The sequence below is a fragment of the Synchiropus splendidus genome, chromosome 1 (genome assembly GCF_027744825.2).
Source record: "Synchiropus splendidus isolate RoL2022-P1 chromosome 1, RoL_Sspl_1.0, whole genome shotgun sequence".
Classification (NCBI taxonomy): Eukaryota; Metazoa; Chordata; class Actinopteri; order Syngnathiformes; family Callionymidae; genus Synchiropus; species Synchiropus splendidus.
Genome location: NC_071334.1, coordinates 12,468,945 through 12,495,500, shown reverse-complemented (window position 1 = coordinate 12,495,500; position 26,556 = coordinate 12,468,945). Strand labels below are relative to the sequence as shown.

At 44.6% G+C, this 26,556-nt stretch overlaps 1 protein-coding gene across 3 annotated transcripts in view; it reads left to right on the top strand.

Annotated features, from left to right (window-relative positions):
• Positions 1-26,556, top strand: part of fbn2b (fibrillin 2b) — a 75,270-nt gene that overhangs the window by 43,898 nt on the left and 4,816 nt on the right. For all 3 annotated transcript variants that reach the window (XM_053877248.1, XM_053877240.1, XM_053877257.1), the window contains exons 7-59: positions 1,417-1,614; positions 3,202-3,327; positions 7,124-7,249; positions 11,056-11,208; positions 11,351-11,581; positions 11,669-11,812; positions 12,145-12,264; positions 12,360-12,485; positions 12,553-12,675; positions 13,464-13,739; positions 13,807-13,860; positions 13,941-14,066; positions 15,150-15,275; positions 15,482-15,601; positions 16,599-16,736; positions 16,816-16,866; positions 16,944-17,069; positions 17,142-17,366; positions 17,968-18,093; positions 18,153-18,281; positions 18,359-18,484; positions 18,547-18,672; positions 18,744-18,866; positions 18,925-19,050; positions 19,134-19,259; positions 19,337-19,459; positions 19,533-19,655; positions 19,728-19,853; positions 19,930-20,052; positions 20,126-20,248; positions 20,777-20,938; positions 21,006-21,074; positions 21,144-21,269; positions 21,337-21,462; positions 21,536-21,685; positions 21,757-21,828; positions 21,895-22,020; positions 22,285-22,410; positions 22,600-22,725; positions 22,801-22,917; positions 23,001-23,129; positions 23,196-23,315; positions 23,388-23,513; positions 24,161-24,313; positions 24,417-24,482; positions 24,672-24,797; positions 24,876-24,995; positions 25,075-25,197; positions 25,275-25,406; positions 25,489-25,614; positions 25,683-25,889; positions 26,151-26,276; positions 26,352-26,474. In XM_053877248.1, the coding sequence (XP_053733223.1) occupies positions 1,417-1,614; positions 3,202-3,327; positions 7,124-7,249; positions 11,056-11,208; positions 11,351-11,581; positions 11,669-11,812; positions 12,145-12,264; positions 12,360-12,485; positions 12,553-12,675; positions 13,464-13,739; positions 13,807-13,860; positions 13,941-14,066; positions 15,150-15,275; positions 15,482-15,601; positions 16,599-16,736; positions 16,816-16,866; positions 16,944-17,069; positions 17,142-17,366; positions 17,968-18,093; positions 18,153-18,281; positions 18,359-18,484; positions 18,547-18,672; positions 18,744-18,866; positions 18,925-19,050; positions 19,134-19,259; positions 19,337-19,459; positions 19,533-19,655; positions 19,728-19,853; positions 19,930-20,052; positions 20,126-20,248; positions 20,777-20,938; positions 21,006-21,074; positions 21,144-21,269; positions 21,337-21,462; positions 21,536-21,685; positions 21,757-21,828; positions 21,895-22,020; positions 22,285-22,410; positions 22,600-22,725; positions 22,801-22,917; positions 23,001-23,129; positions 23,196-23,315; positions 23,388-23,513; positions 24,161-24,313; positions 24,417-24,482; positions 24,672-24,797; positions 24,876-24,995; positions 25,075-25,197; positions 25,275-25,406; positions 25,489-25,614; positions 25,683-25,889; positions 26,151-26,276; positions 26,352-26,474 (6,966 nt within the window). The remainder of the gene's footprint in view (positions 1-1,416; positions 1,615-3,201; positions 3,328-7,123; positions 7,250-11,055; positions 11,209-11,350; positions 11,582-11,668; positions 11,813-12,144; positions 12,265-12,359; positions 12,486-12,552; positions 12,676-13,463; positions 13,740-13,806; positions 13,861-13,940; positions 14,067-15,149; positions 15,276-15,481; positions 15,602-16,598; positions 16,737-16,815; positions 16,867-16,943; positions 17,070-17,141; positions 17,367-17,967; positions 18,094-18,152; positions 18,282-18,358; positions 18,485-18,546; positions 18,673-18,743; positions 18,867-18,924; positions 19,051-19,133; positions 19,260-19,336; positions 19,460-19,532; positions 19,656-19,727; positions 19,854-19,929; positions 20,053-20,125; positions 20,249-20,776; positions 20,939-21,005; positions 21,075-21,143; positions 21,270-21,336; positions 21,463-21,535; positions 21,686-21,756; positions 21,829-21,894; positions 22,021-22,284; positions 22,411-22,599; positions 22,726-22,800; positions 22,918-23,000; positions 23,130-23,195; positions 23,316-23,387; positions 23,514-24,160; positions 24,314-24,416; positions 24,483-24,671; positions 24,798-24,875; positions 24,996-25,074; positions 25,198-25,274; positions 25,407-25,488; positions 25,615-25,682; positions 25,890-26,150; positions 26,277-26,351; positions 26,475-26,556) is intronic.

Genomic DNA, 26,556 nt, shown 5'->3' with positions numbered 1-26,556 from the left:
ATCTTTGAAGGGAAGCAGGAGCTTCATGTTCCATGTGGAAGATCAAACATGATAGGAGACAGTCAGATGGATGAGAAAGAACTGGTGTGAGCCCCCACCTGCACTTCTCTTCACAGAGGTTGACCTACTTTCTTGTTTTCACTTTTCTGCACCTCCTAAACTTTGCCCCCGTATTCAAGTTCTCCCTCTGTGCAGCACAAATAGGGGCAGCACATCTTGAGAGAGGCTTCCCGTAGATGGTGATGTGTCACCTTTCCATCTCGTCCAGTGCGGTCTGGCAGGCAACATCTTGCTGGTATAGCCTTGACCAACCAACTATGGCCAACATTGTGTCTTTCACCTCTAGTCATCATTTTTAATCAAGATTTTGAGGTTTGGGCTGAATGTTTTACTCTAAACAAATGAACAATGAGTCAGCCTTCTACTGGCTATCCTTCCCAGAGTCACACCTTTGCTCTTCATATCCTTTTTGACCATGTTAAATCATAGTCCCTCCTCTGCACGTGTCTGAACTTTCTGGGTCTCATCTCCTTTGTCTCCGTTCCTTTCCACTCAAGTCCTGAAATCTTCCTCGTCTTCCTCGGGCAATTCTAACTCTTCTCGTCTGATCTCTTGTGTCAGCTTACCTCAAATCCTCTTCTCTCCACCTCTTCTTTCACTGCATCGTCAGCCAAACACTTCACCAATGCCATAGTCATACCTATAATCTATTAATAGTCAAGGTGACCTGTCTTGACTAAAATCGTCACTTCACTTATGATGCTGACAACGCAGAATCTTCCACTGCAAAATACTTGCCACTGATGCTAAAAAATGTGTGAGAAAATGCAAACGCATTTGTCCTCAAGACGAAAAGACCAACAGATCTAACATGACACATTCCTGCCCAAACCGTTGTCATGCGGTGTGGTGACGCTGGCTAATGTTATAGTAAACACATGGCACGATTGTGCAGCTCAAGTGTTGAAGTGACGGAATGTGCGTCGGTTTGTCGATCCATGGGTTTCAACTTATTGTGCCTGAGAATAAATACATAGCAGTCATTCCAATCCTATTGCTAAGTTCCTGTCTAGAGGAACAATATGGATGTGTTTTGCAGTTCAGTCTGAACAGATGTTTGTAGGAAAACGCCTGATATCATGTGCTCCGTGTAGAACGGCTCAACTGCTACCAAGTCCTCTTCCTCGTCTGTCCTGCTTTTAATTTATAAGCAATTAATGAGGGTCATCTTTTAAAAATAACTCCAGTGAGTCATGTCTTTCAAGCGACCTTCAAATGCTGCTGAAGATTAATGAGTCAGTCGATGAATGCTAACCTGGTTTCCTACAAAGTTGCTCCAGATGTGTTGAGGAAATGAATCATGGTTTTATTATTTGATCAATGAAAGATTTGCTCACTTTTTATTTTTGCCTCCAGATTATCGGACAGGACCATGCTTCACGCAGGTGAGCAACCAGATGTGCCAGGGCCAGCTCAGCGGCATCGTGTGCACCAAGACCCTCTGCTGTGCCACCATTGGCCGTGCGTGGGGACACCCCTGCGAGCAGTGCCCGGCCCAGCCGCACCCCTGCAGACGTGGCTACATCCCCAACATCCGAACTGGCGCTTGCCAAGGTAAAGAAAATAAAAACACTTCTTCTTTTCTTCATGTGTAAAGTAACGCCTCAGTTTTTAAAGGGCGGGGGGGAGAAGAGATGATGGAAAATAACAGACACAAACAAACTGTAACCATTACTTTGTCCGTCATTGTGTTGGCTGAGAATAATGTCCGGAATGTTCCCACACTGCTGACACAGCCTGCCGTGTTAACATTGTGTATAATCATATGTCACGGCATGGAAGTGTGTCACGGTCAGTGCGGTGACTAATGTGACATTGAACTATGCACAAAATACAACATAAATAACAAAAAACAACATGAACAACAACAAAAACACAATGAGAGTGCAAACAATTATAGTGCAACAAAGAGTGTGACTGTCATGAGAAAAGTGTACATTTCCTGGGTTGATCTCAACTAGCTGGCCTGTGACTTCACTTAAAAAAAAAAAAGAATGTTCAACTGAAGTGAGAATTTTGGTGATCAAAGAAAAATCATCTCATCCACCTGCTTGGAGAGAAAAAAGTAATGGGATTACTGACAACATGACACATTCAGAACCAGTAATGCTGCACGAGCGAGACAGCTGGTGGTTTGAAATCATCTTGAATCACCACTTCAACATTGAGAGTGGGGTTTGCACTTCCCATTTGTTCTTGTTGCTTTGTTGTCTGGGGAATTGAGAGGAACAGCAGTTTAAAGATGCTAAGAGTTAGTCAGAGAAGTGCACTAAACTCTTTTAAATGCAGTGAAAGATCTGTATACATGAGTGAGTCGGTGTGTGTGTGGTCATGGAGAGCAGTGCTGGTGTGAATACTCATCCAGCACTGGAGTTAAATTGCTTAAACTGCCAACTTCTGCGGGAAATCAGGGGTCACCACATCACAAAACACTGTCTGCTGCTGCCATCAACGTGTCTTCTAACGCTCAAGCGCTTGTAAAGTAGACACCATGAAGGGGTTAACCACTTGTGCGTAATTCTAATCTGGATAGGTACCAGTTCCAGGAGAAACTGCTCACAGAAGGAGTTGAGTCTCACTGGCGCTGAATGACTCTTAAGTATTAAGACTCTGGCGGCTACGTCAGCATTATTTCGGCTGGGCTGGTGTTTTCTTCGCCTCAGTCAGAGTTCTTGGATGCACGCCTTAAAAAGATACTGGCCGTTTATGTGTTTCTGTCTGGCTTTTATGAGGGCAGACTGACTGCTTCGTAACTGACGTGCATACAGTGTGATCAATCAGACCTCAGGGCTCTGTCAGAACCGCGCTCTAGACAAATGATGGGAACGGTGAGTCACGTTCAGTTCTGGGTAGAATTGTTTGAGAAGTCATTTCCTGTTCTAATGAAGTGAGGCCGGCCTTTCTGGAAGACGTCTCTAGTAAAAACAGTTCACTTCTGCTTTGGACGGGTGGTTTGAATTGTGGTTTGAAATCGTAAAATACATTTATTTTTTGGAAAATGTAAAATAACAAGGAAAATGCAGACAAGCGACAGGCCATAGTGTATTTGGTCACTCCTTTTTGCTGGTGTATCCCTCTTGTTTCTGATCCAGAAGTGACGATTCACAACTCTCTGCATGTTCCTCTATTGTGCCTGTTCAGACGTGGACGAGTGCCAGGCGGTGCCAGGACTCTGTGCGGGAGGTAACTGCATCAACACTGTCGGCTCGTACGAGTGCAAGTGTCCCGCTGGCCACCGGCAGAGTGAAACCAGCCACAAGTGTGAAGGTGAGTTCTGAGTAGGATGCGCAAACTATTGGCTTGAACTTGTGTTGTTTTGCTGAGCACCGTTCTTATTCTCCATTAAACACAAGGACAGGATTGTTCATAGTTACGCGCCATCATCGTCATGAAAATTTATGAACAATGTCATTGATTGGTGCAATCAGGCCTGGGAATTTAATGCAATAATTTTGATTAAGACATAAAAATATTGAACCAAATAACAGATTTATGCCACCAATTCCAGGTGCACTACATGACATAATATGATTTCCTCACTAAAACATCCATGATAAAGAAAACTAAATGAGAGTACACTATATACTGAGTGTATATATATATATATATATATATAGGCATAAAGTTCATGGTCAGCCACTGCAAACACCTATGGGGAGACACTGAAAGTGAAAAGAGAGGAAACAAGGAGGATGACTCGAGAGGATTCGCATGAGTCAAAGGTTCAGTTGTGGTTTTGGAAGACAGCCAGGATCATGTTGATGGAGCAAGAGTGAGCTCTACCAGAGAGCAGGCCTTTTGTTTTGGCCATATTGCACTTGTTCCCATTGAAGAACAGTGAAATGATTGTTCAAACCCAAAGATTTGATAGCACAAAGCGCCATCTAGTGGGCTCTGAAAATGAGGACACTGTTTCATGAAGCCCCATCAGCCCATCACTACCTGGTTTAATCCTGTATAAGGCATTGTATTTGCCCTGATGTTTTAAATACTCTCCGCCTGACTGGGGGAAGCAGTGACCCCTATATAAGTCTTCCACTACTGTGCACTGTCCCTTTTTGAAACTTAGGTTCAATAAAATAGTCAGATTGTTCATTATTAGTACTCTATTATGTTGCCCATTATCATTTATGTGTAATAAGTGCTGAATTGTGTGGCTACATTCCCTGTGCTTAGCTGTCAGTCATGAAGGAATTAATGATAATGTAGTAAATGTTTAAGCTTTGACGCTATGATCTCGGATTTCTCAAATTCCATGCAGATTATGTTCATTTAATCCAGGAAAATTTAATGCAGGAACCAGTAATAGTGAACAATGGTTGTCCACCAACTTAACAAGCAATAGTAAAGAGTTAATGGAGCAGAATGCAACTGCACTTTGGAGCTGATTTGGTTTGCACGTACTAAAATATGAGCAAAATGTTTGGACTCAAGCAGCCGTGTGAAACATCTGCTGCCCATCGTTCATCCCCCAGCGCAAAATTCTAATCACGATGATGAATCAAGATGAAGAAATAAATGGCCTGTAACAGTCGGAGTGAAGTAGATGTTAGAGAATGACAAGCAAAAACAGAGAGGGTTTATCCTGTAAAACTGCCAAAATGAAAGCGAGATAAAATGCATTATCTCATCTTAAACCTGATACCCTTTTCATGAGTGGAGACAAGAAGTAGCCTACAAGTTTGCACTTCCACTGAGACTTTTCTGGTAACAATCTGTAGCCAGACTTAAATTTGGCTAAGTGCTGTTCCATCCATCACTGTCCAAGTGTAGCATGACGTCAGCTCTGGAGTTGTTAAAGCTTGTAAGTGCAGACTACAGTTTCATCCTAATTGCCCATTCAACACCGGCAGAGCAGGAGGGTTTGTGCTGCTAGTTAAACAAGAGTAGTGACACGTATCTGAGCTCACATACCTGCAGGAAACCAGTGTTTTATATAATCTCACAATCTCTGGTCCTGGGGGGGCGAGCATTAACCCCCCCCCCCTCCAGCAAACTACTAACAAACAACTGGGAGGAAGTTTGCATCACACCAGACTGAGCACAGTGAAACATGTGATTGTCTCATTGTGCCCGACACCTGGTTTTGTTCTCATTTTTGTTCTCCCCTGCTCCCATTCTGGGGCTGCTTTCTACTTCTTTAAATATAGTCTTTTGCGGCACAACCAGCTGTTACTGCTACACAGGGACACCATTTGGGAATTTCACATCCCCAGACCACCCTGTTGATTTTCGTAGCTCAAAGTGACACCATTAAATAATCATTCCCGTAATGGGCAGAAAACATTTCATCAGTCATTTTGCTGGTTTTCGTTCGGTGGTTTCCTCAGTGGTCAGTGGCACCACCTCATCTATCGCATCATACCCTTCCTGTAGGTGGCAGCTTCTAACCTGCTTTTTCATTCATGTAAAGATGTGCACCGCGTCTTCTGCACTCGTATAATTATGCCCCATAGTTTCGCTGTAATTACACACACGTGCAGCTCAGAAGGAGTCAAGTCCTCCCGGTGCCTTGACTCTGGGTTTCCCCCGTCCTGGAGAAATGAAATCCCCTTTCACTGAATAGTACGACTTAATGCAGTCATGGAGCAAATACCACTCATAGGTGGGCCCGACCAAGCGCCGTGCCAACATGCTCCCGAAAATAGTGAGTATTTTCACGACATTTATGGTTTATTGAGATCTGTTTCTTCTCTGCATGAAACCCAGATTTCCATTTAATTGCCACTTGGAGATTGGAGGCAATCAGGGAATCCACGGTTTAAGGATAATGAGGGAAACTGGTGCAGGGACACAGACTCCACTCTGCAGTAAAAGGCGGCATGAATCTTTTTTTTTTTCCTGCTTATAAAGTCAGCATAGGATGCGGGCGTAGCCAAGCTGAGAATAATGACGCTGCTAAAATGCAGAAAAGGACTCTGATATGTATTTATGGAAACGTCATTGTTTTCCAGACACAGCCATGAGAACCAGGGTGGGAGTTCAAACATTGGGTTGCATATGTCATCACTGCTGGTCTTGGCCTAAAGAGAGGCGGCGTAAACATGTGAAAGGGCGACATGAGTGTTTTCCAGCGCTTCCTCTCCAGTGCCTTTGACAGGATTGAACATCCCATCCAAAATGGGATCTCAAAAAGAACAAGTGCTGAAAAGATGCAACACATTTAAAGAATAATTGTGACCAATTCAACTTCAACTACACACTGTGCAACTATGCAACTCCAGCGGTATTTATAAATTACGGTGGCCTCATAATAAAATATTTAGCTCTTGCCACGACAAAAGTCTCAAATTGTTGCGGAGAATGTAGAAAGACAGATGTTGAATATGGTGAAAAGAACATTTGCTACTTGCCATGCTACGCTCTGTGGACCGTTCATGACTGTAGCTGAGACCGTGATGGAGAGCCCCATAAAATGATCAGATGTGGATCTTATGCTAGCCATGAAGCGGAACAGCCATAATTTAGCCCCAAAATAAAACTGACAGAACTCTGCCTGCGAGGTTACGATGTTGCATGTAGTGTTGATGTTGGAGACTCCAGTAGCATATAGAACAAACTTTCCGGCAAGAAGCTAGTAAGTATCACCTCAAAACTAAAGGGCTTTTAAAACAGAATGCAATGTAACTGACACTTACAGACACCTTTAACCTCTTGTGGACATCTCGGATGATTGAAGCAAAAACGGATGAAATCTAAAATTATGACAGGGAAATCTGAGATTGAGTGTAGGTCTTCAGAGTAGCTAGTGAAGTGTTTCTCTATAGACCCATATTTGCTGTTCCCATCTTGGACTATGTTTAAGATTTTGAGACCTTGTGTGATCAAGTTTGACACCCCTGCCCTTGAGCATGGCCCATAATAGTCTTGTTTGTATCTGCCATATTCATCTCTTTCACAAGATGAAGCAGAGTCAAGGTTTTACTCTGGTGATGATCTCATTCCACTTCTCAGGTTTGCTTCACTTTTAACATCCTCTCCACAGAGGTGAAGCTGTAAGTAATTGTGTGCGCTGATGTAATCCCATTTCCCAGATGTTTAGATGTTGTGGCTGTTTCTGCAGATATCGATGAGTGCAGCACCATCCCCGGCGTGTGCGACGGAGGAGAGTGCACCAACACGGCCGGCAGCTACGTGTGCACGTGTCCGCGGGGTTTCATGACCAGCACAGATGGATCCAGATGTGTGGGTGAGTGGGACGTTCCAAAGCTGCCTCTCGCTTTTCTCCCATCAATGAGTTTCCTCCCATCTGGTCGGTGTCTTTCTCATCCAGTGTAAGTGACGCTTTAATGGGCCAAACTGGACTCCAAATCTGAACTCAATGAGTGCTGACGTTCTCTCAAATGCTCCGGCTTTTGGAGCAATAAAGAAGCTGTGACTCATTCACGCACATAAGGTGGCATGTGCGCCGCACATACCTCACTGACATGGCCCATGAAACACTAGCAGGTGTTAATAAACTGCTGCTATCATCGCAGCGCTTGTACGTACAGTGAAACAGGACCAGGTGGCAACATATTATTTCAAGTCCTTCCCCCTACAGAAACTGACAGCGAGGGTTTGGTTCTTTAAGTCTCCCGCTGAGAGCTCCAACTATACTTAAACATCGAGATGTTGAGACAGATGTTGGCGATTGAATTTCTCCTTTACTGCATGGTCATAGTACGGCCTACATTTCTTTATGCACCTTAACTGCTGATGCTCGCTCATTCACAACTACATTAGCTCAACCCTGGACTGATGAAAGGCACGTTCAATATGTTTGTTGTGGTGCAGGAGGAGGACACCGCTTTCTGCTTTTCATATTCAGTTGCATGTTTATTTTTAAGTGTAGAGTAAAAACTCCTAAAGCATTGTGTGCTGCTGAAGCTTTTCAAATAATAAAAAATGTGGAATTCATTTTGTTTGTTTGACGTGAGAGCAAAAGAGAACATCCAAATGTAAAAAAATAAAAAATAAGCGAGCCTGTTTTAAATTAAACAGAACTGTTCCCATGAAAATAAAACAACATCATGAGGGATTCTCTATTTCAAAGGAGATTATCTGACTTACTGAAGAGAAGGAGTCTCACCTGCAGGTGGCAGCTTCCTTCACAGGTAGCAGCGCTTTGCTGCCTGTCGGGTGCAGCTTAGCTCCAAAGTACCTTCATGTGGTCCGGTTTAAAGAGGCGAATGTAAAGCAAAAACATTGCTATCAATCGCTCTTTTATAGACCGACTAGCACTTGTCTGTCAGAGAAGATCTGAAATAACATTTAAATTATGAGACAGGATTGAGGATCTTTTTTCCCTTTATTGGAATAAAGGTGGTAAAAAAAGAGTAAAAACAGGAAAACAACTAGGCAAACATGTTTATGTGACCTACAGTTGTTTTTATTACTACAGTATTTATTACAATTTACCAAAAGAAGGTGTGCATGTGGTGAGCAGAGATTGGGGAATGTTGAATTGCTGAAGCAGTGAAGAAAAGTGTGCAGTCAGCATTTCATTGTTCGTGTTTGGGTTGTGCCTATTTAGGGGGAAGCAAGTAGAATTAACTGCTAGTGACTGAGTTTCTCCAGAATCACAAATTAGAGTTCCACAATTGATGTAAACTAGCTGACTTAAGGATGAATAATGCATGAATGAATATTTTAACATGAATTTTGGGGGGAAAAACTTTGTCTATATGAATAATTCACAAGGCGAGAATGCTCGCCAAATTCTCAACACAGGCCTTTCTTTTGTCCTCCTGCAAAAGCCAGCATTACCAACGTTGATATTAAAATGGAAACAAACATTTGTAGATATGTTAAAGCTCCACAGAGAGCATTTGAACTGCACTTGGAGCCACTGTCTTTTGCAGCACACCATTGTTGTCAACAGATCTCTTTAGTCATAAACTGAAGGAGCAAGTTATTCTTTGAGCATTGAAGAGGACAGTTAAGTTGCATTTGTATGCTGTTTTAATCTTGACAAATAGTTCAGGGGATTCTTTGGCTTGTTGCTGTTCCAAATCAAGTGTGCACTTGTCGACTGTACTATGTGTTTGTTCCCTTCTTTGTGGAAGAAGTGGCCCGGTGAAGCCCTAATGCCCTGCCACACGGTGGGAGCTGAAAAACAGAATACCTGTCCAGTCAGTCAGTCTGTGAAAACACCTCACCAAATGAAAGCATATGCTTGTGACGTGGAGTAACGCAACTGTGCGTCTGGATCCAATTTAATTCCTCATCCTCCTCCTCAGTAAAGCCCTCCCCGTTCCGTCGTCATGCCTCCAGCTCTCCTCATCCCAACGCTGGGTTTCTGAACTTCAGAGTTTGAATTTGAGGTGTGGATTTGTCGCTACACACTTGCTTGCAAGCGACTGCATGCGTGTCTGCGTGCCATACTGTACAAGTTCCCCCGACTCAGACAAACCCTCTGTTGGACGATTGGCCAGGATTGCTCCACATGGAACTGATTCCTTCCAGACTGCTGGCTCATTAGTGTGTTAATCGACTTGAGTGCTTTTTGAGGAAAAAAATCCCTTAATAGTGCTTTTTTTGGTCTGTAAAAGCACTTAGAAGGCTATCTCTTGGCCTTCACTTCAAGATCAACAAACTCTCCATTTACACATGATCTCTCTGCCCACCTCCACCGACCACTCCCCGGCCCTGACCCAGCTAACTGTCGCAAATAAACCCCCAGATACCTGCAGTAAGTCGAGACCCCAGGCAACCTTTCTCACTACCAGCTCGTAAAAAAGCTTCCTCCCCACCCACCATGGAGTCACCGTCTGACTGACTTTCCATGGGACTATTACCTGTAACCTGTTTTCCCGCCGTCATAGTGTCAGTGATGGAAAAAGTGCTCATGAAGTCACCACATTTTTAACATAACTCCATAACTCTTGAGCCTTACTTATATATGGAGGTCACCTTAGTTGAGTACTTAGTACCTTTGATATCTACAGCACACACTTATACTAAATTTCACCCAATTGATTATATATATATATATATATATATATATATATATATATATATATATATATATATATATATATATATATATATATATATATACACACATATTTATTTATTTATTTATTTATTTTAATTAATTAATTTATTTTTTGATGTATTTTGGTGGCAATAATTCCAACCGAAGACAAAGCAATTATTTAGGCTCATATTGTGCTTGTCACCCAACGTTACTTGCTGAAATGGAAGAGAATATAAAAAAAAACAAAAAAGAAATCACTGCTTCCTTGTTCGATGATCAGCATTTCCTGAAAGTTTTAGTGAAATCTGCTTATCTGCTTACCATTGTTTTGCTCACAGACACACTGATAGATAAACAGTGGTGGTCACATAACCTCCATGGTGAAGCCAATGCTAATAATGACATTTAACAATGCTACTTTTCTTTACCACAATGCCTGTGTCATCTTTTATTTACTCGCGTTTTCCTACCACCTTGACCCAAATATAGTACATGGTTAAACACAAATGAAAGGTTTGAGGCTTCTAAATAAATGAATTGTGGGAAAAATTTTGGGAATATTCATTGTTCTTTGTTGTTTATTGTGTCCCCCAGGTGCCAGTGTTTGGTCTGAATGTGTTTATGCTTTCTGTAACTGATAAATGGAATGTTGAAAGTGTTTTTGATTGCAAAAGAAAGAAAGAAAGAGAAGCTTGAGGCGATAGATAGTCATCCATGCCAATGAAGAGAAAATATTGGCGTGAGTCTTGCTGTGATTCAAAATGTAAATCAATGAAATGTAGTTATAATGTTGAGCTACTTCTGCTGCTCTCGGGTCAGATTTGCTGGAATGCGTGCAGATCACCATCCAGTCACATGTAGAGGGGTCATGGTGACTGTCATCGTTGTTTTTCTCTGCTGTCCTGAGCTGCATTTACCACACTACGGTCAGATATTGACTAAAAAATAAGATTTACATTCTCTCTGCTTTGTTTTAGCTACGTTCTCTTTGTAGCATGGATAAATGACAATAATGCTTTCCTGTCTTCCTGCAGACCAACGTGCTGGTACCTGTTTTTCTGCGCTGGCTAACGGACGCTGTGCAGCAGAGCTGACTGGAAAGTTCACAAAAATGCAGTGCTGTTGTGACAGTGGCCGCTGCTGGGCTCTAGGACAGATCCCTGAGATGTGCCCTGTCAGGGGATCCGGTGAGTATGAAACTCAAGTCAACTCCCTGTTATTAGATTGAAAACAAAAATAAATACTTTTTCTACTGTGGAAACATGGTACCATCAAATATATTGTACCACACCTAACAGAAGATGTTTTGTCTTTCTCTTCTTCTACCAGATGAATTCCGACGTCTGTGCATTGTCGGTGTTCCTCAGGGTCACGGCCTCCCTCAAGTTTACCCAAATGGCTACTTCCCTAATACCAATGGTAATGGCTATAACCACGGTTTTAAGTTCCCCAGTGGGCCCAATGGTAACGGCAACGGAGGCACCGGTGGTAACGGGAACGGTGGCAGCTTCGGTCTCAATGGTGGCCACTTCCCGAACGGACCCAACCATCAGCAAATTGGTCAGTTTAGTTACGCACCTGCCCATCCTGCACACACAGAAATCACTGGCGATCCTGAGAAGAACACTGTTTTAATCCTGTCACCAGGCACCGTTTCTGTGAATGACACCATTGATGTTTGCAAGTTCTTCACCAATCTTTGCCAATTTGGACGCTGCATTCCGACACCCACGAGCTACCGCTGCGAGTGCAACATGGGCTACCGGCAGGACGTTCGCAGTGAATGCATCGGTGAGAAACTGAGAAGCCTGTCTTCCATTCCATCTGGGCTGCTGTGCTCCTTCTCATAACAGTCGCAGTGAAATTCACGCACAGCACTGCCATCTCCTGTTTACAAGAATGTAGACATGTTTCACACCAGGAGAATGTTGTTCATCATAAGTTGTGTCTCATTGACATTTCGGCGGTCAGAATGATGGTAGAGGATCCATTTTCAATTTCAAAAAAGAAAGTAAATGAATAAAATGAATGGTGATTAAAACATGCTCTGATTTGTTGTATTCATGCGAACTAGGTTTCAAACTAGTCATGGTTATTATGAAGGAATTATCTCCTCTTCACAGATGTGGATGAGTGTGTGAGCAACCCTTGCAACAATGGAGACTGTGTGAACACACCTGGATCATATCACTGCAAGTGTCGCGAGGGCTACCAGGGGACCCCGACCAAACAGGCGTGCATTGGTGGGCGACTTTCTTCTCAAATGTCTGCAAGCAAGTTGTGTCAGCAGCATTTAAAGTGATCCCCATTGCTCCATGTGCTGCTCTGGTCTTTTCAGATATCGATGAGTGTATTGTGAATGGGGTCATGTGTCGCAATGGCCGCTGTGTGAACACGGAAGGAAGTTTCCAGTGTATCTGCAACGCCGGCTTTGAGCTCACAAGTGATGGGAAGAACTGTGTTGGTGAGTAATACTTCATGTTTATTTTTATTTATTTTTTTATTCCAGCTGAAATTTCTTCTGCTTTCAGACCACGACGAATGTGCGAACACCAACATGTGTCTCAACGGCATGTGCATCAATGAGGACGGCAGTTTCAAATGTATCTGCAAACCCGGCTTCTCTCTGGCAGCTAATGGTCGCTACTGCACAGGTGATGAGAAACAGAGCGCCGTAACGTACGGTTCCTTAATGCGGAGCACCTACTGTATTCAGAAAACATTCAATTTCAAGCATTCAAACATGAGGCTGGGGACCTCTTTCCCCGACTTATACATGTATGGTTTCAACCTAAACATTTATGAGCGTTTGCAACTCAGTTTTATTGAGTTGTGTTGTAACAAAAATGCTGACAATCACTTCAACTTCTCTTGTTATTACAAATGCTTAGCAAATCATAAAAGAGTGGCTTCTCCCCTCACACGTTTGAAAAATATGATGTATCCCAGCATGCTTTGGGGTCATTAATGTGGTCATCTTTGTTGGCTTGAAATGTTGGGTTTATAATGACGTCAAATGTCTAAATGTTAGTTACAACCTTTCAAAAACAATCACAAAGAAATAAGGACTGAACTGCAATTGTTAGTTTCCACGGGCAGGAAAAGGTTGAAGGTGATGCAATTTAAATAAGGTGGCAGACATCGTACTGAAATAAATTGTTGAAATACTGAAAATATGTATGCAACTTTTTTTACTATTAGATTTCAAATCTGCATAGCAGTTTATTTGATTCTAAATTTGATCGAGCTATCATTTGTTTCCCCATTTATTCAAGTCTCTTTTTGGCAGAATATGTGACGTTTGTGTTTATCGCCTTCATATTTCATGAAGATCTATGATCAATCTCACATGTCAGTGTTTATTATTACCCTGACCACTGACTGTATTTGTCCCTCCTGAATCAAAGGTGATTGACGTGAATAATGTATCCTCCCTCCTCAGACATCGATGAGTGTCAAACACCTGGAATCTGCATGAACGGCCGCTGCATTAACTCAGACGGCTCCTTCCGCTGTGAGTGTCCGCCGGGCCTGGCCATCGGTGTGGACGGCCGAGTCTGTGTGGACACGCACATGAGGACGACTTGTTATGGCGCCATTAAGATGGGCACGTGTTCCAGACCATTCCCCGGTGCTGTGACCAAGTCCGAGTGCTGCTGCGCCAGTCCTGACCACGGGTTTGGAGAGCCGTGCCAACCCTGCCCTTCAAGGAACTCAGGTAGAATCTCTGTTAAATGTTGACGTTTTCCAGAAAATCCCTCAACTCTCGTGTCTTTTATGCTCAGCTGAGTTCCAGGCTGTGTGCAACAGTGGTATCGGTATTACAGCCGACGGCAGAGGTCAGTACCATTGTCTCCCGTGTGACTGGTAGAACAGTTTTTATTCAAAGTGCTGACACGCCTCCCATGTGTTCCGCTAGACATCAATGAGTGCGCTCTGGATCCAGACATTTGTCAGAACGGCATTTGTGAGAACCTCAGAGGCAGCTACAGATGTATCTGCAACATTGGCTACGAGTCCGATACCAGTGGCAAAAATTGTGTCGGTAAGTAACTTTTCATTGGCTTTAGCTGGTCGTGATGACCCAAAGTTAATAGAAGACATCCTGAACACACTATAAGGGTGGAAAGTTTTTCTTGAATTGTAAGATGCTTACCCTCGATGGACAATACTTTCACCTATGCTGGATTGAGGGAGGCATTTGTTGGCAAAATGAGTCAGAAATCTTTATAAGGAGGATCAACCGGGGGTGCTGTCTCACACATTTGAGTGTGAGTCTCTCTCACAACCCTGCTGCTGAAGACAGCAAGGATGAGAAGACCATTAGGCTGCCCGTGCATACAACACTAGCCGAAAACAGCTGAAAGTTACTCTCATTAATTGGCAGAAAAACTGAATAAAAAATGGACATACGGCGGCCTACTGGTTAGCACTCCACCTTCAAACTGGAGATGATGCAACTCCTCTGACTTAATATCAGGTTTTAAAACTTGCTACTAGCTGAGATGGTTCTGGTTTCTACTGCGATGATGAGACATGTCTCATCACACTTTACTGGCTCTGAGATGAGTTACATCATTTCACATCCAGTAGACCACAAACAGACAAACTTATTTTATCTTCTGGCAGGGCTAGAACGTCAGTTTCTTATTTCTTTTCTGACAAGTTTTGAAAGTTTCATTCATTTCTGAGCACAACTTTTAGAGTTCTGTTGATCACAAACAAGAAAACAAACCAGCACAACCTTGGTGGAGGGAATAAAGCAGAGACCTTTATGTAATAACAGAAGTGTAGGACAGAAAAGTGGCAAAATTGTTCTTTTCTCTGCACCTTTTTGATCCCTCAGAACAAATTGATGATGAAAGATTGTTTGTATGTTGGATGTGGGATTGAAATAAATATTAATTTATCTTTGACAATGAATGGAATTTGTTCACTGAAGAACTGAAATCCTTTAAGCTGTGTTCTTAGCTAAGAAACATTGGGTAGAACATCCTGTGCATCCATAACAGATTGATATAACTTGCTCAAAACATTTGGAGACTCCTCAGTTGCTTCAGCCTCCCATGGCATAATATTATCTCAGAAACAAGAGGTTACCTGTTTATTGATACTCCTCTTTCTCCAGACATCAACGAGTGTCTGGTCAACCGACTGCTGTGCGACAACGGCCTGTGCAGAAACACTCCCGGCTCCTACAGCTGCTCCTGTCCCAAGGGCTACGTCTTCAAACCTGACTCAGAGACATGTGAAGGTGAGGACAAACATTGACGCACAAATGGACACGTTGTTTGAAGAGCCGTGGTCATTAGAACATGTCATTACTGCCAGATGTTCCGCCTTGAGTTTCCAGTAAACATGTGGACGGAGGAAGGACGCGGAACAGATTGCCTTCAAATAAACAGCGACGGTGACCCATTAAAGCCAGGTTGACCTCAGGTGTGTCTTTGCGTGTTGCAGACATCAACGAGTGCGAGTCCAGCCCGTGCATCAACGGCGTGTGTCGCAACGTGGTCGGGTCCTTTAACTGCGAGTGCAGTCATGGAAGCAAGCTGGACTCCACCAACACCATCTGCGTGGGTAAGACGTCGCCTGGCACAAATTACAGGGCTGATGATTACATGCGTTGAGACATCAACAGGATACAACTGATACTGCAGTTCAAAAGAAATGTACTTTCCATTTTAGGAAACAAGGCCGGCCAGAAGTCTTGTAATGACCCTCAGATGTTTAGTGAGGAGTCCCATTAGGTCGATTTATTATAAATACTTGTATTAAAGCAGGATATCACCATGACTCACCATCGGCTTCAGATTAGTGAAAAACACAATGTTTTGTTCCTTTTTGGGAATGAGATGAAGAGCTAGGCAGATTTTTTGTTGCAACTGGAAACAAGACTGAGTCATTAAATGAACAGTTTATATTGTATGAGCTCATTGTGTCAGGACTTTGTGTCTTTTTTTTGTCTGTTTCAAACTTTGAGGAAATTGTTAGTGGTTTCATATTTGGGTGGTCTTGTTGGTGGATCTGATTCTGCCTTTCATGTCCTGGCATCGTTTTCCAGACTCAATAATTCTAGATATTAAATCACAAGTAGTTACATTTGATCAGTGGTGTCAAACTTACAAACACAAATATTCATATTTATTGAACACAGCAGATGGTGTTCATTGATAGAACAAGGTTGTTTACACAGAGTCTGATATCTGTGTCTGTTTGAATCATTCAGGACTAACTTTAGCTTCTCAGTGCAGCCTCAACAGAGACCGTCTGGCTTTCTTCTTGAAACCCAACCTCAATCACCTTTCCCATCTCTCTTGCAACACCCTGGAATTTTCCAGATGAATTCTTGATATTTAGAGTCTCCACTTGCTAGCAGAAGGGAAAAACTTCAACACAAATCTATGTTGGTCATGCTATTGACACTTGACACAGACTTGCTGGTGAGCTAGTTTCTGACACGCTTTAAATGAGTTTTGACTTGGCGTTACAATATGACTTGGCGGTTGGATTTTGCCCCCCTACCCTTCCCTATTCCCACGTGAGAAGTGAAACAGAACTTGCTGTGACTCCACAGACAGCATGAAGAGCACATGTTGGCTGACCATCCAGGACAATCGCTGTGAGGTGAACATCAACGGGGCCACACTGAAGTCAGAGTGTTGCTCCACACTGGGAGCCGCCTGGGGGAGCCCCTGTGAGCCCTGCGAGATCGGTACGTCGCATGAATACTTCAGGATGGTTGTGACGGAAGGCAGCGCTAATGTTCATCATATTTTGATTTGGCCCTACAGACACTGCATGTTCTCGTGGATTTGCTCGCATGAAGGGAGTCGTCTGTGAAGGTGGGCTCCCAGATACAGATGTATTGTCCTCTCTGTGATATAAAATATCTCAACGAGTGTGTGTGTGTTGCTGTCAGACATCAACGAGTGCGAGGTGTTCCCTGGAGTGTGTTCCAACGGCCGCTGCGTTAACACTCAGGGCTCCTTCCGCTGTGAGTGTGCCGCTGGTCTCACGCTGGACAGTACCGGCCGCACATGCGTGGGTGAGTAACCTAGAGGTGTCTTCTCTATCGGCCAACATCAAAGACCAACATTTCATCCGCATTTCCTGGCAGATATGCGCAGTGAGCAGTGCTACATGAAGTGGCATGAGGATGACTGCGGAGAACCGCTGCCAGGAAGATACCGGGTGGACATGTGCTGCTGCTCAGTGGGAGCCGCCTGGGGGGTCGACTGCGAGGAGTGTCCCAAACCAGGTTCTACTGAGTACAGAGCTATTTGTCCCAGAGGCCCAGGGTTCGCCAACAGAGATATTCTAACCGGCCGACCGTTCTATAAAGGTAACTTCCCAGCGTTACCATTCGTAAACCTTGACAATGTTACATGCAATATTCAATGAATATGGTGCCATTTTTCTTGTCATCTTTCGTAACACACAAATGTCTTGCAAAACCCGTAGCAGATTATAGACAAGGTGAATACATTTTCCTGACGTAAACATGACCTCAAACTGATAAAAAAGAAATTATTGGTTTCAGATTTCCATCAAGTAACATTCTTATCTCTTAAGGGGTCATAAGGTTAAGCTTAATGCACCTTACACAACTGTCAAAAGGAGCAATAAGTCACACGGAATTTTGTGGGAACTGCCTCACTCACTTTGAGTGATGTCATCAGCTGCCTGTTACTGTTAATGGCATGTAAAACTGTGTCATTATCATGATTGTAAGTTAAGTTAAATTCCTTTTAGTTTAAAAAGAAGAGAAGTATGTAATTCACAAGACTTTCTAAACACATTTTTGAGAGCTCATGAAATGTACCAGATGCAAAGGGCACCGGTTTCTTTGACTTTGATTGAATCATTGAAGAACTCACGAGCTTTGTATTATCGAGCTTTGATATGAACAATGTATTTGACCTGAATCCTGATCTTGTCCTCAGATGTGAACGAGTGCAAGGTCTTCCAGAGTCTCTGCACACATGGCGCATGCCGAAACACCATCGGCAGTTTCAAGTGTCGCTGCAACAATGGCTTTGCTCTGACTGCTGAGGAGAGAAACTGCACTGGTAAGAATGAAGCGCCCCTGACAGAAAAAACATCTTCATCACCTCCGGTTGTGTCGCAGATATTGATGAGTGCCGAATCTCCCCGGACTTGTGCGGCCACGGCACCTGCGTCAACACCCCCGGCAGCTTTGAGTGCGAATGCTTTGAAGGCTACGAGAGTGGATTCATGATGATGAAGAACTGCATGGGTACGATGTCTTACTCTCAGCTCAACTTTTATTAAAGCCACGTGCTTCGCTTCATTCTAGTTTTCTCTTGCTACCAGACATCGACGAGTGTGAGAGGAACCCGCTCTTGTGTCGTGGTGGCACCTGCCTGAACACAGAGGGGAGCTACGAGTGCGAATGCCCCCCGGGACATTCGCTCAGCAACGACGGATCGGCTTGTGAAGGTTGGCGCACATTGTTATCTCGTCCTTCTTCAGTTTTAATCCTTAAAAACTCTTTTCCCCAGATGTGAACGAGTGCCAGCTGAGCGACAACCTGTGCCGCAACGGTCAGTGCATCAACATGCCGGGAACATACCAGTGCTCCTGTGACACCGGTTACCAGGCAACACCGGATCGGCAAGGCTGTGTTGGTGAGTGGAGCAGAAATGCAGCTGGTTCAAATTAGCACACAAATTGACAAATATGTTTCACGTGTTTCCAGATATCGACGAGTGCACCATCATGAACGGCGGCTGTGAGACTCACTGCACCAACTCGGAAGGCAGCTACGAGTGCAGCTGCAGTGAGGGCTACGCTCTCATGCCGGACCTCAGAACCTGCTCAGGTAACTTGACCACATGTTCTGTCATGATTTGAACATTTAAATCACCAACTTTTCTCAGATATCGACGAGTGCGAGGAGACCCCTGATATTTGTGATGGAGGCCAGTGTACCAACATTCCTGGTGAATATCGTTGCCTCTGTTACGATGGCTTCATGGCATCCATGGATATGAGGACTTGTATCGGTGAGTTTGTTTTCCACTGTTTTTTTTTTTGACAGTCCTCTCTCTATGGCAACGACACTGACACACTCTTCTCTCTACTGCAGATGTGAACGAGTGTGATCTGAACCCAAACATCTGTCTCCACGGCGACTGTGAGAACACAAAGGGCTCCTTTATCTGCCACTGTCAGCTGGGATACTTTGTCAAGAAGGGATCCACTGGCTGCACAGGTCCACACAATAACTCACTCAATCGTCACTACTGCCTGTATTATTTCAGAACTCATAAATCTCCATTATCTCTGTAGATGTCGATGAGTGTGAGATCGGAGCTCACAACTGCGACATGCACGCGGCCTGCATCAACGTCCCTGGAAGCTTCAAGTGTCGCTGCCGTGACGGTTGGGAGGGAGACGGCATCAAGTGCATCGGTCAGTATCAAACTTTTCCCTGTCCACGTCATGTTGAAATATGTCGCGGTGACCTTGAATTCTCAATGGACAGACCAAGATGAGTGCTTGGCAGAAGACCACAACTGCAACATCAATGCAGACTGTGTCAACACACCTGGGTCTTACCGATGCACATGCAAGGAAGGGTTCAACGGTGACGGCTTCTCTTGCTCAGGTAGGAAAATTCCTACTCACAACCTGACCCTTTGTGCTTCTGTTGACTTCAAACCTGTGATGTGCTTCTCAGATATGGACGAGTGTGCGGATAATGTGAACCTTTGTGAGAATGGCCAGTGTCTAAACGCTCCGGGAGGATACCGCTGCGAGTGTGAGATGGGCTTCACGCCGACCGAGGACAGCAAGGCCTGCCAAGGTGCTCATTTGTCTCTGGAACGTGACATAGTTTTACAGCGGCAGTGTAAACAGCTCACCATTCCTCTTCCCCACAGACATCGATGAGTGTAACTTCCAGAACATCTGTGTGTTTGGAACGTGTCAGAACCTTCCTGGGATGTTCCGCTGCATCTGTGATGATGGATACGAGCTGGATCGCAGTGGAGGAAACTGCACTGGTCAGTGTGAAGCGTCACAGATGGATATTTGCAAACTGGAATTGTTGTGTTCACCCCTAACATCCTCCTGCAGACATCAACGAGTGTGCCGACCCTGTGAAGTGCATCAATGGCCTGTGTGTGAACACACCCGGGAGCTACCTGTGCAACTGTCCGGCTGACTTTGAGCACAATCCCTCTGGTGTGGGTTGTGTTGGTGAGTCTTCAACCCTTTGCCACCTCAGGTTATCCAGTATAGGGAATTCAAACACCATGTGAAGGCAGAGAATGGAGGATCATATTTGCTTGTGATTTAAAAAAAATAAAATGTAAAGATTAAATGCATAATGACGGAGAGCAGTGCGAGCTGTGTGTTCACTAAGCAAGTAAAAAAAAGTGGTGTGTTTACAGTCAAAAAGTGATTCTGTTTTAGTTAGTTTTGGACTGCCGTTCCCCCTTTTTGTGCATCAGTCACACTTAAAACTAATAAACTAAACAAATTCTAAATAAGTCAAATGGTTCAAATTCATCATCTCATTCAGTTTTTACTGTGATCTAAATGTGAAAAATCCATTTTTTTGTCAAAAAGAGTAATGATGATTGATATTAAATTCTCATAAGCACCTATTCATATCACATTTTTAAACAATTCTCCAGCTGTAAAATTTAAATAAACCCTGACCAGCTGCACAGCAGAAAGAGTTAAATGTGGTTGTTTGAATGACGTTGTGTGTTTTGCTCCTAGATAACCGAGTTGGAAACTGCTTCCTGGACATTTTGGCCCGTGGTGATGGCGGGATCTCCTGCAGCGCAGAGATTGGCGTCGGCGTCACCAGGGCGTCGTGCTGCTGCTCCTTGGGAGGGGCCTGGGGAAACCCTTGTGAACTTTGCCCCGCCCCCAACTCAAGTAAGGCTGAAACTGGACCCTGAATATAGACGGGACTAAAGTTAACTTTTGTGCTTGTTCTCTTTAGCCGAGTATAAGACCCTTTGTCCAGGAGGAGAAGGATTTAGACCGAATCCCATCACCGTCCTTCTCGAAGGTAAAGCTCAGTCAGCTGAATCCCGCTGTAAATAAACGTGGGCATGAATACAGTCGTGTATTCCTGTAGATATCGATGAGTGCCAGGAGCTGCCGGGTCTCTGCCAGGGTGGGAACTGCGTGAACACTTTTGGCAGCTTCCAGTGTGAATGTCCAGCTGGATACTATCTCAATGAGGAGACTCGCATCTGTGAAGGTACGGACGTGACCGCACCAGAGGCTTCCATCTTTTTCTGTGTTCTCATTGTTGTTCTCAATGTCAGACATCGATGAGTGCACAACCCACATTGGCATCTGTGGACCTGGAACCTGCTACAACACTCTGGGCAACTACACCTGCGTGTGTCCTCCTGAGTACATGCAGGTCAACGGTGGAAACAACTGCATGGGTAAGAGGACCGTCTCCTGTATCACAAAGCTGCTGCCAGGTTGTGTTCCTCACACCGCACACTCTTTCTGCAGACATGAGGAAAAGTGTGTGTTACCGCAACTTCAACGACACGTGTGAGAACGAGCTGTCCTTCAACATGACCAAGAAGATGTGCTGCTGCGCCTACAACGTGGGGAAGGCCTGGAACAAACCGTGCGAGGCCTGTCCGACTCCTGCCACCCGTGAGTGACCTCCTCTTCACCGTGTCAGAGAGAAGCTTGTAGTTAACGCCCCTCTCTCCTCTCCGTCTCAGCTGAGTACCAGTTGTTGTGTGGTAACCTGGCGCCTGGTTTCATCATCGACATCCACACTGGCAAACCAACCGGTGAGAAAAATTCACCTCAAACATATTTAGGTCTTGGTTTTTAAACGTTGGTCGCTTTGTGCGCAGACATTGATGAGTGCAGGGAGATCCCAGGCATCTGTGCCAACGGAGTTTGCATCAACCAAATCGGAAGCTTCCGCTGTGAATGTCCCATGGGCTTCAGCTACAACAACATTCTGCTCATTTGTGAAGGTAAATCACATTTTTTTTTTTATAAAAGCCAACTAGAGTTTGTTGTTGATGAGTAGAATTGTGATTCTTATGTTTTTTTTCTGGAGCATCTTGTGACCAATTTGAGTTACAATAATTCCCAAAAACATAACCATGAATAACCCTTCTATGTTAACTTTGTCATTATTTATTTTTTATATCCATTTATTTAAGACAAAATGTTGAAAAAAAGGCAAATACCGCCTATATTCTCCAATATCTCCTCAATCACTTTCTCTTCTCCAGATATTGACGAGTGCAACAGTGGTGACAACCTGTGCCAGCGCAATGCCAAGTGTATCAACATTCCAGGGAGCTACCGCTGCGAGTGTTCACCGGGCTTTGAACTGTCCCCCAGCGGAGCCTGTATCGGTGAGAACAGATTTCACACTGATGCAACATAAAACATTTTTACTATTATCACTGACAGTAGGGGTTTTTGTTGTGTGCATTTCTAGATTCACATATCACCATATTGTTGATATATGTGTCAGTAAACAGCTCAAGAGTCCTTGAGTTTCAGCTCTGGCCCTCATGGTTTTGCGGTCCCTCCTTTGTCAGATCGTAACGAGTGTCTGGAGATTCCAAATGTCTGCAGCCACGGCGAGTGTATCGACACACAAGGAAGCTACCGCTGTGTCTGCCACAACGGCTTCAAGGCCACGGGAGACCAGACCATGTGCATGGGTGAGAGACCGGGCCCTCTGTTGTAAACGGCTCCTGGGTGTGGTTCCAAACTAAGTGTCAGAACTATTGCTTCAGACATCGACGAGTGTGACCGACAGCCGTGTGGTAACGGGACCTGCAAGAACACAGTGGGCTCGTACAACTGCCTCTGCTTCCCCGGCTTTGAGCTGACTCACAACAACGACTGCATGGGTATGGATCCAACCTCATTTGTCAGGTTCATATTTCTCTGAGGGGAAATACAATGTGGTGAAGCTGTTTGTTGATTCTCACAGATATCGACGAGTGCAGCGCCCTCCAGGGGCAGGTCTGCAGGAACGGGCAGTGCATCAACGGTGTCGGGTCCTTCCAGTGTCTCTGCCTCGAGGGCTATGAGAACACTCCAGATGGGAAGAACTGTGTTGGTAGGTCCCCTGGAGTTTAGGAGCTTTCCCGCTCGTGCAAACGCCAATGTCTCATCCTGGCCCTAGATATCAACGAGTGTGTGAGTCTGCCGGGGACCTGCTCACCCGGGACCTGCCAGAATCTGGATGGCTCCTTCAGATGCATCTGTCCTCCAGGGTATGAGGTTCAAAATGATCAGTGCATCGGTAAGTCTGGCCTTTCACGGAAATGAGGTCAATGTTCACACATCTCACCGCTCCTCTTCTTTTGCCTGCCAGATATAAACGAGTGTGAGGTGGAACCCAATATCTGCCAGTTCGGGACTTGCACCAACACCCCCGGAAGCTTCCAGTGTACCTGCCAGCCTGGATTCGTACTCTCAGACAACAAGCGGCGCTGCTATGGTGACTGAAGATCTTTTACTCTTTATTATAATTCATTCATTTATTAAATGTGTCACCTGTTTTTCTGCGGTCATAATGGACGTCACTTATAACGAAAAACAAAACAGTCATGAATATTTAGACTAGAAAGCAATGCGTGTACAAAGCCACTCAATTCCACCCATATTTATTCATTAAAAGAATACATTTTAAATATTTTACCTAGTATTTTTGCTCTACATCAACAGTAATTCTTCAAGCTTTTAAATTTTATCGCAATGAGGTCTTTAGAACAGCAGATGGCAGTAGCGAATGCAAACTCAAAGATGAAAACGTTAGTAGCGCCTTATGGTTTTTTGTGAAAGATGGATTATTTTAAAAAGTTCAAACAAGAATAGCCAAGAAAAATCTCAAAACATCTATGTTTCTTTTTATATCTATTTTGGTAAAAATGTATTAAAATAATTAATATTTATCCAAGCTATTTTATGGAATAATTACATGCTATGACTTATTTATTATGAACTTGTGATACCCTTCTTACTCAAGTATTTTGCAAGCCATCCTATTAAGGCCATGTTTTATTTGTTACTTCTTCAACAGCCACAGTGTATAGTGTGACTCCTTGAAGTGCAGGCGTATGTAAAACAATTTCTTTCCTCCGACAGACACCAGAGAAAGCTTCTGCTTCACCAAATTCGAGGCAGGAAAATGTTCTGTCCCGAAGGCTTTCAACCTCACCAAAGCCAAGTGCTGCTGCATCAAGATGCTGGGGGAGGGCTGGGGACTCCCGTGTGAACTGTGTCCACGAGAGGGCGAGGGTGTGTAACACACACACACACTCATACAACTGTAATTAAGAAACATTGTGGCATTTGTACAGTAATGATCCTGACCTTTATTTAAATGTGAATTTGTCTCCAGCTGCTTTCGACACTCTGTGTCCTTTCGGCCACGGCGCTGTGCCGGGACTTGGAGACGCTCGAGAGGGTGAGTGCTGATTTATTCTTGTATTCATTAGGAATGTGCACAGTTATGGATCAAGGCAGCGGCATGTTCCCCCCTGCTCAGCTTAGTAATAAACACATGTTGCACAAATGTCATGGCGAACTATTCACCCCCTCCAGCTAGAGACGTTTGTGTCCAACAGTGTTCTCAATCTTTTCTTTTTTTTTCAAGACACGAACGAGTGTCTGGACAACCCTGGAATCTGTCAGAATGGAATCTGCATCAACACAGATGGTTCCTTCCGCTGTGAATGTCCTTTTGGATACAACCTTGACTACACCGGAGTCAACTGTGTCGGTAAGGCCACGGTTCGGGCCTCTCATGCCAAGTGAGTCCGGAAGTGTCTTTGCCCAAACAAATCTCAATGCTGCGCAGATGCGGATGAGTGCTCCATTGGAAACCCGTGTGGAAATGGAACGTGCACAAACGTCATCGGCGGGTTTGAGTGCTCATGCCAGGAAGGTTTCGAACCAGGACCCATGATGACCTGTGAAGGTCAGCCCGTCCGTGCGGTTACGTAAGTCACCCCAGTTCTGACCTTTTCTGACATGCAAGTGTCTTCTCTGGCCCGCAGATGTCAACGAGTGCTCCAAGAACCCTCTGCTGTGTGCCTTCCGCTGCGTCAACACCTTCGGCTCCTACGAGTGCATGTGCCCCGCCGGCTACGTGCTGAGAGACGACCAACGCATGTGCAGAGGTGTGGACACCTGAAATTCATTTACCTCGCGCTGAACTTCCTTATTTATTTGACACTTGTTTTCTGGCATCCTCCAGATCAGGATGAGTGTTCTGAGGGTCTGGACGACTGTGAGTCGAAGGGGATGACATGCAAGAACCTGATCGGAACTTTCATGTGTATCTGCCCACCTGGCATGCAGCGGCGCCCCGACGGAGAGGGCTGCATGGGTGAGTCGGCTTCAGCTCCCATAGAAATGTGAGAGTTTCTCTGACCCCCTCTCCTCTATCGTGTGTGCGTGTGTAATTCCAGACCTCAACGAGTGTCGTGCCAAGCCTGGCATCTGCAAGAACGGCCGCTGCGTCAACACGGTAGGAAGCTACCGCTGCGAGTGCAACGACGGCTTCGAGCCAAGCTCCACCGGAACCGAGTGCATTGGTGAGAAGCCATTAGCAGCAGGAGTGTCTAAAACATAGACTCCAAACTCACGTTTCTGTGTCCAACAGACAACAGGAAGGGCTTCTGCTACACTGAGGTCCTGCAGACCATGTGCCAGCAATCGTCGACCAACAGAAACAGCGTGACCAAATCGGAGTGCTGCTGCAACACGGGCCGAGGCTGGGGCTCGCAGTGTGAGCTTTGCCCGCTCCCAGGTACTGTGCAGTACAAGAGGATGTGCCCACTTGGACCTGGTTACACCACAGACGGCAGAGGTAAGAAGAAGACTTCACAAAGACAATGACAAATATCACTCTAGAGTGGTGGACGTTTTCACTTTCACACTACATTTGGACTTCAAATATCAAAATCCAAATATGGCCTGATGAAACATTTTTTTGTGGCCTGCAAGAGCTATATATATATATATATATATATATACAGTATATATATATATATATATATATATATATGTATGTATATATATACATGAAGACATGTCTTTTACCAACTTAACACATGGTTTGTTTCCTCAGACATCAACGAGTGCCAGGTGATGCCAGATCTGTGTCGCAACGGTCAGTGCATCAACACCATCGGCTCCTTCCGCTGCCACTGTAACATCGGATACAAGGCAGACTACACAGCTACATCGTGCGTGGGTGCGTGTCATCTCCAGCCGTTGTCACCTTGTGTTGCTGAGTTGCCCTGCTGAATCACGTGTTTGATGACCGCAGACATGGACGAGTGCTCTCTGTCGCCCAAGCCCTGCAATTTCTTGTGCAAGAACACTGAGGGCAGCTACCTCTGCTCCTGCCCCAGAGGGTACAGCCTGCAGCCCGACGGAAAGACCTGCAAAGGTATGGGAGTTCTCTACTGTTATTTTTCTGAAGACACTGTTTAGGGTTGGGAGCTCACTAACCATGAGCAAAGAAGTACTAG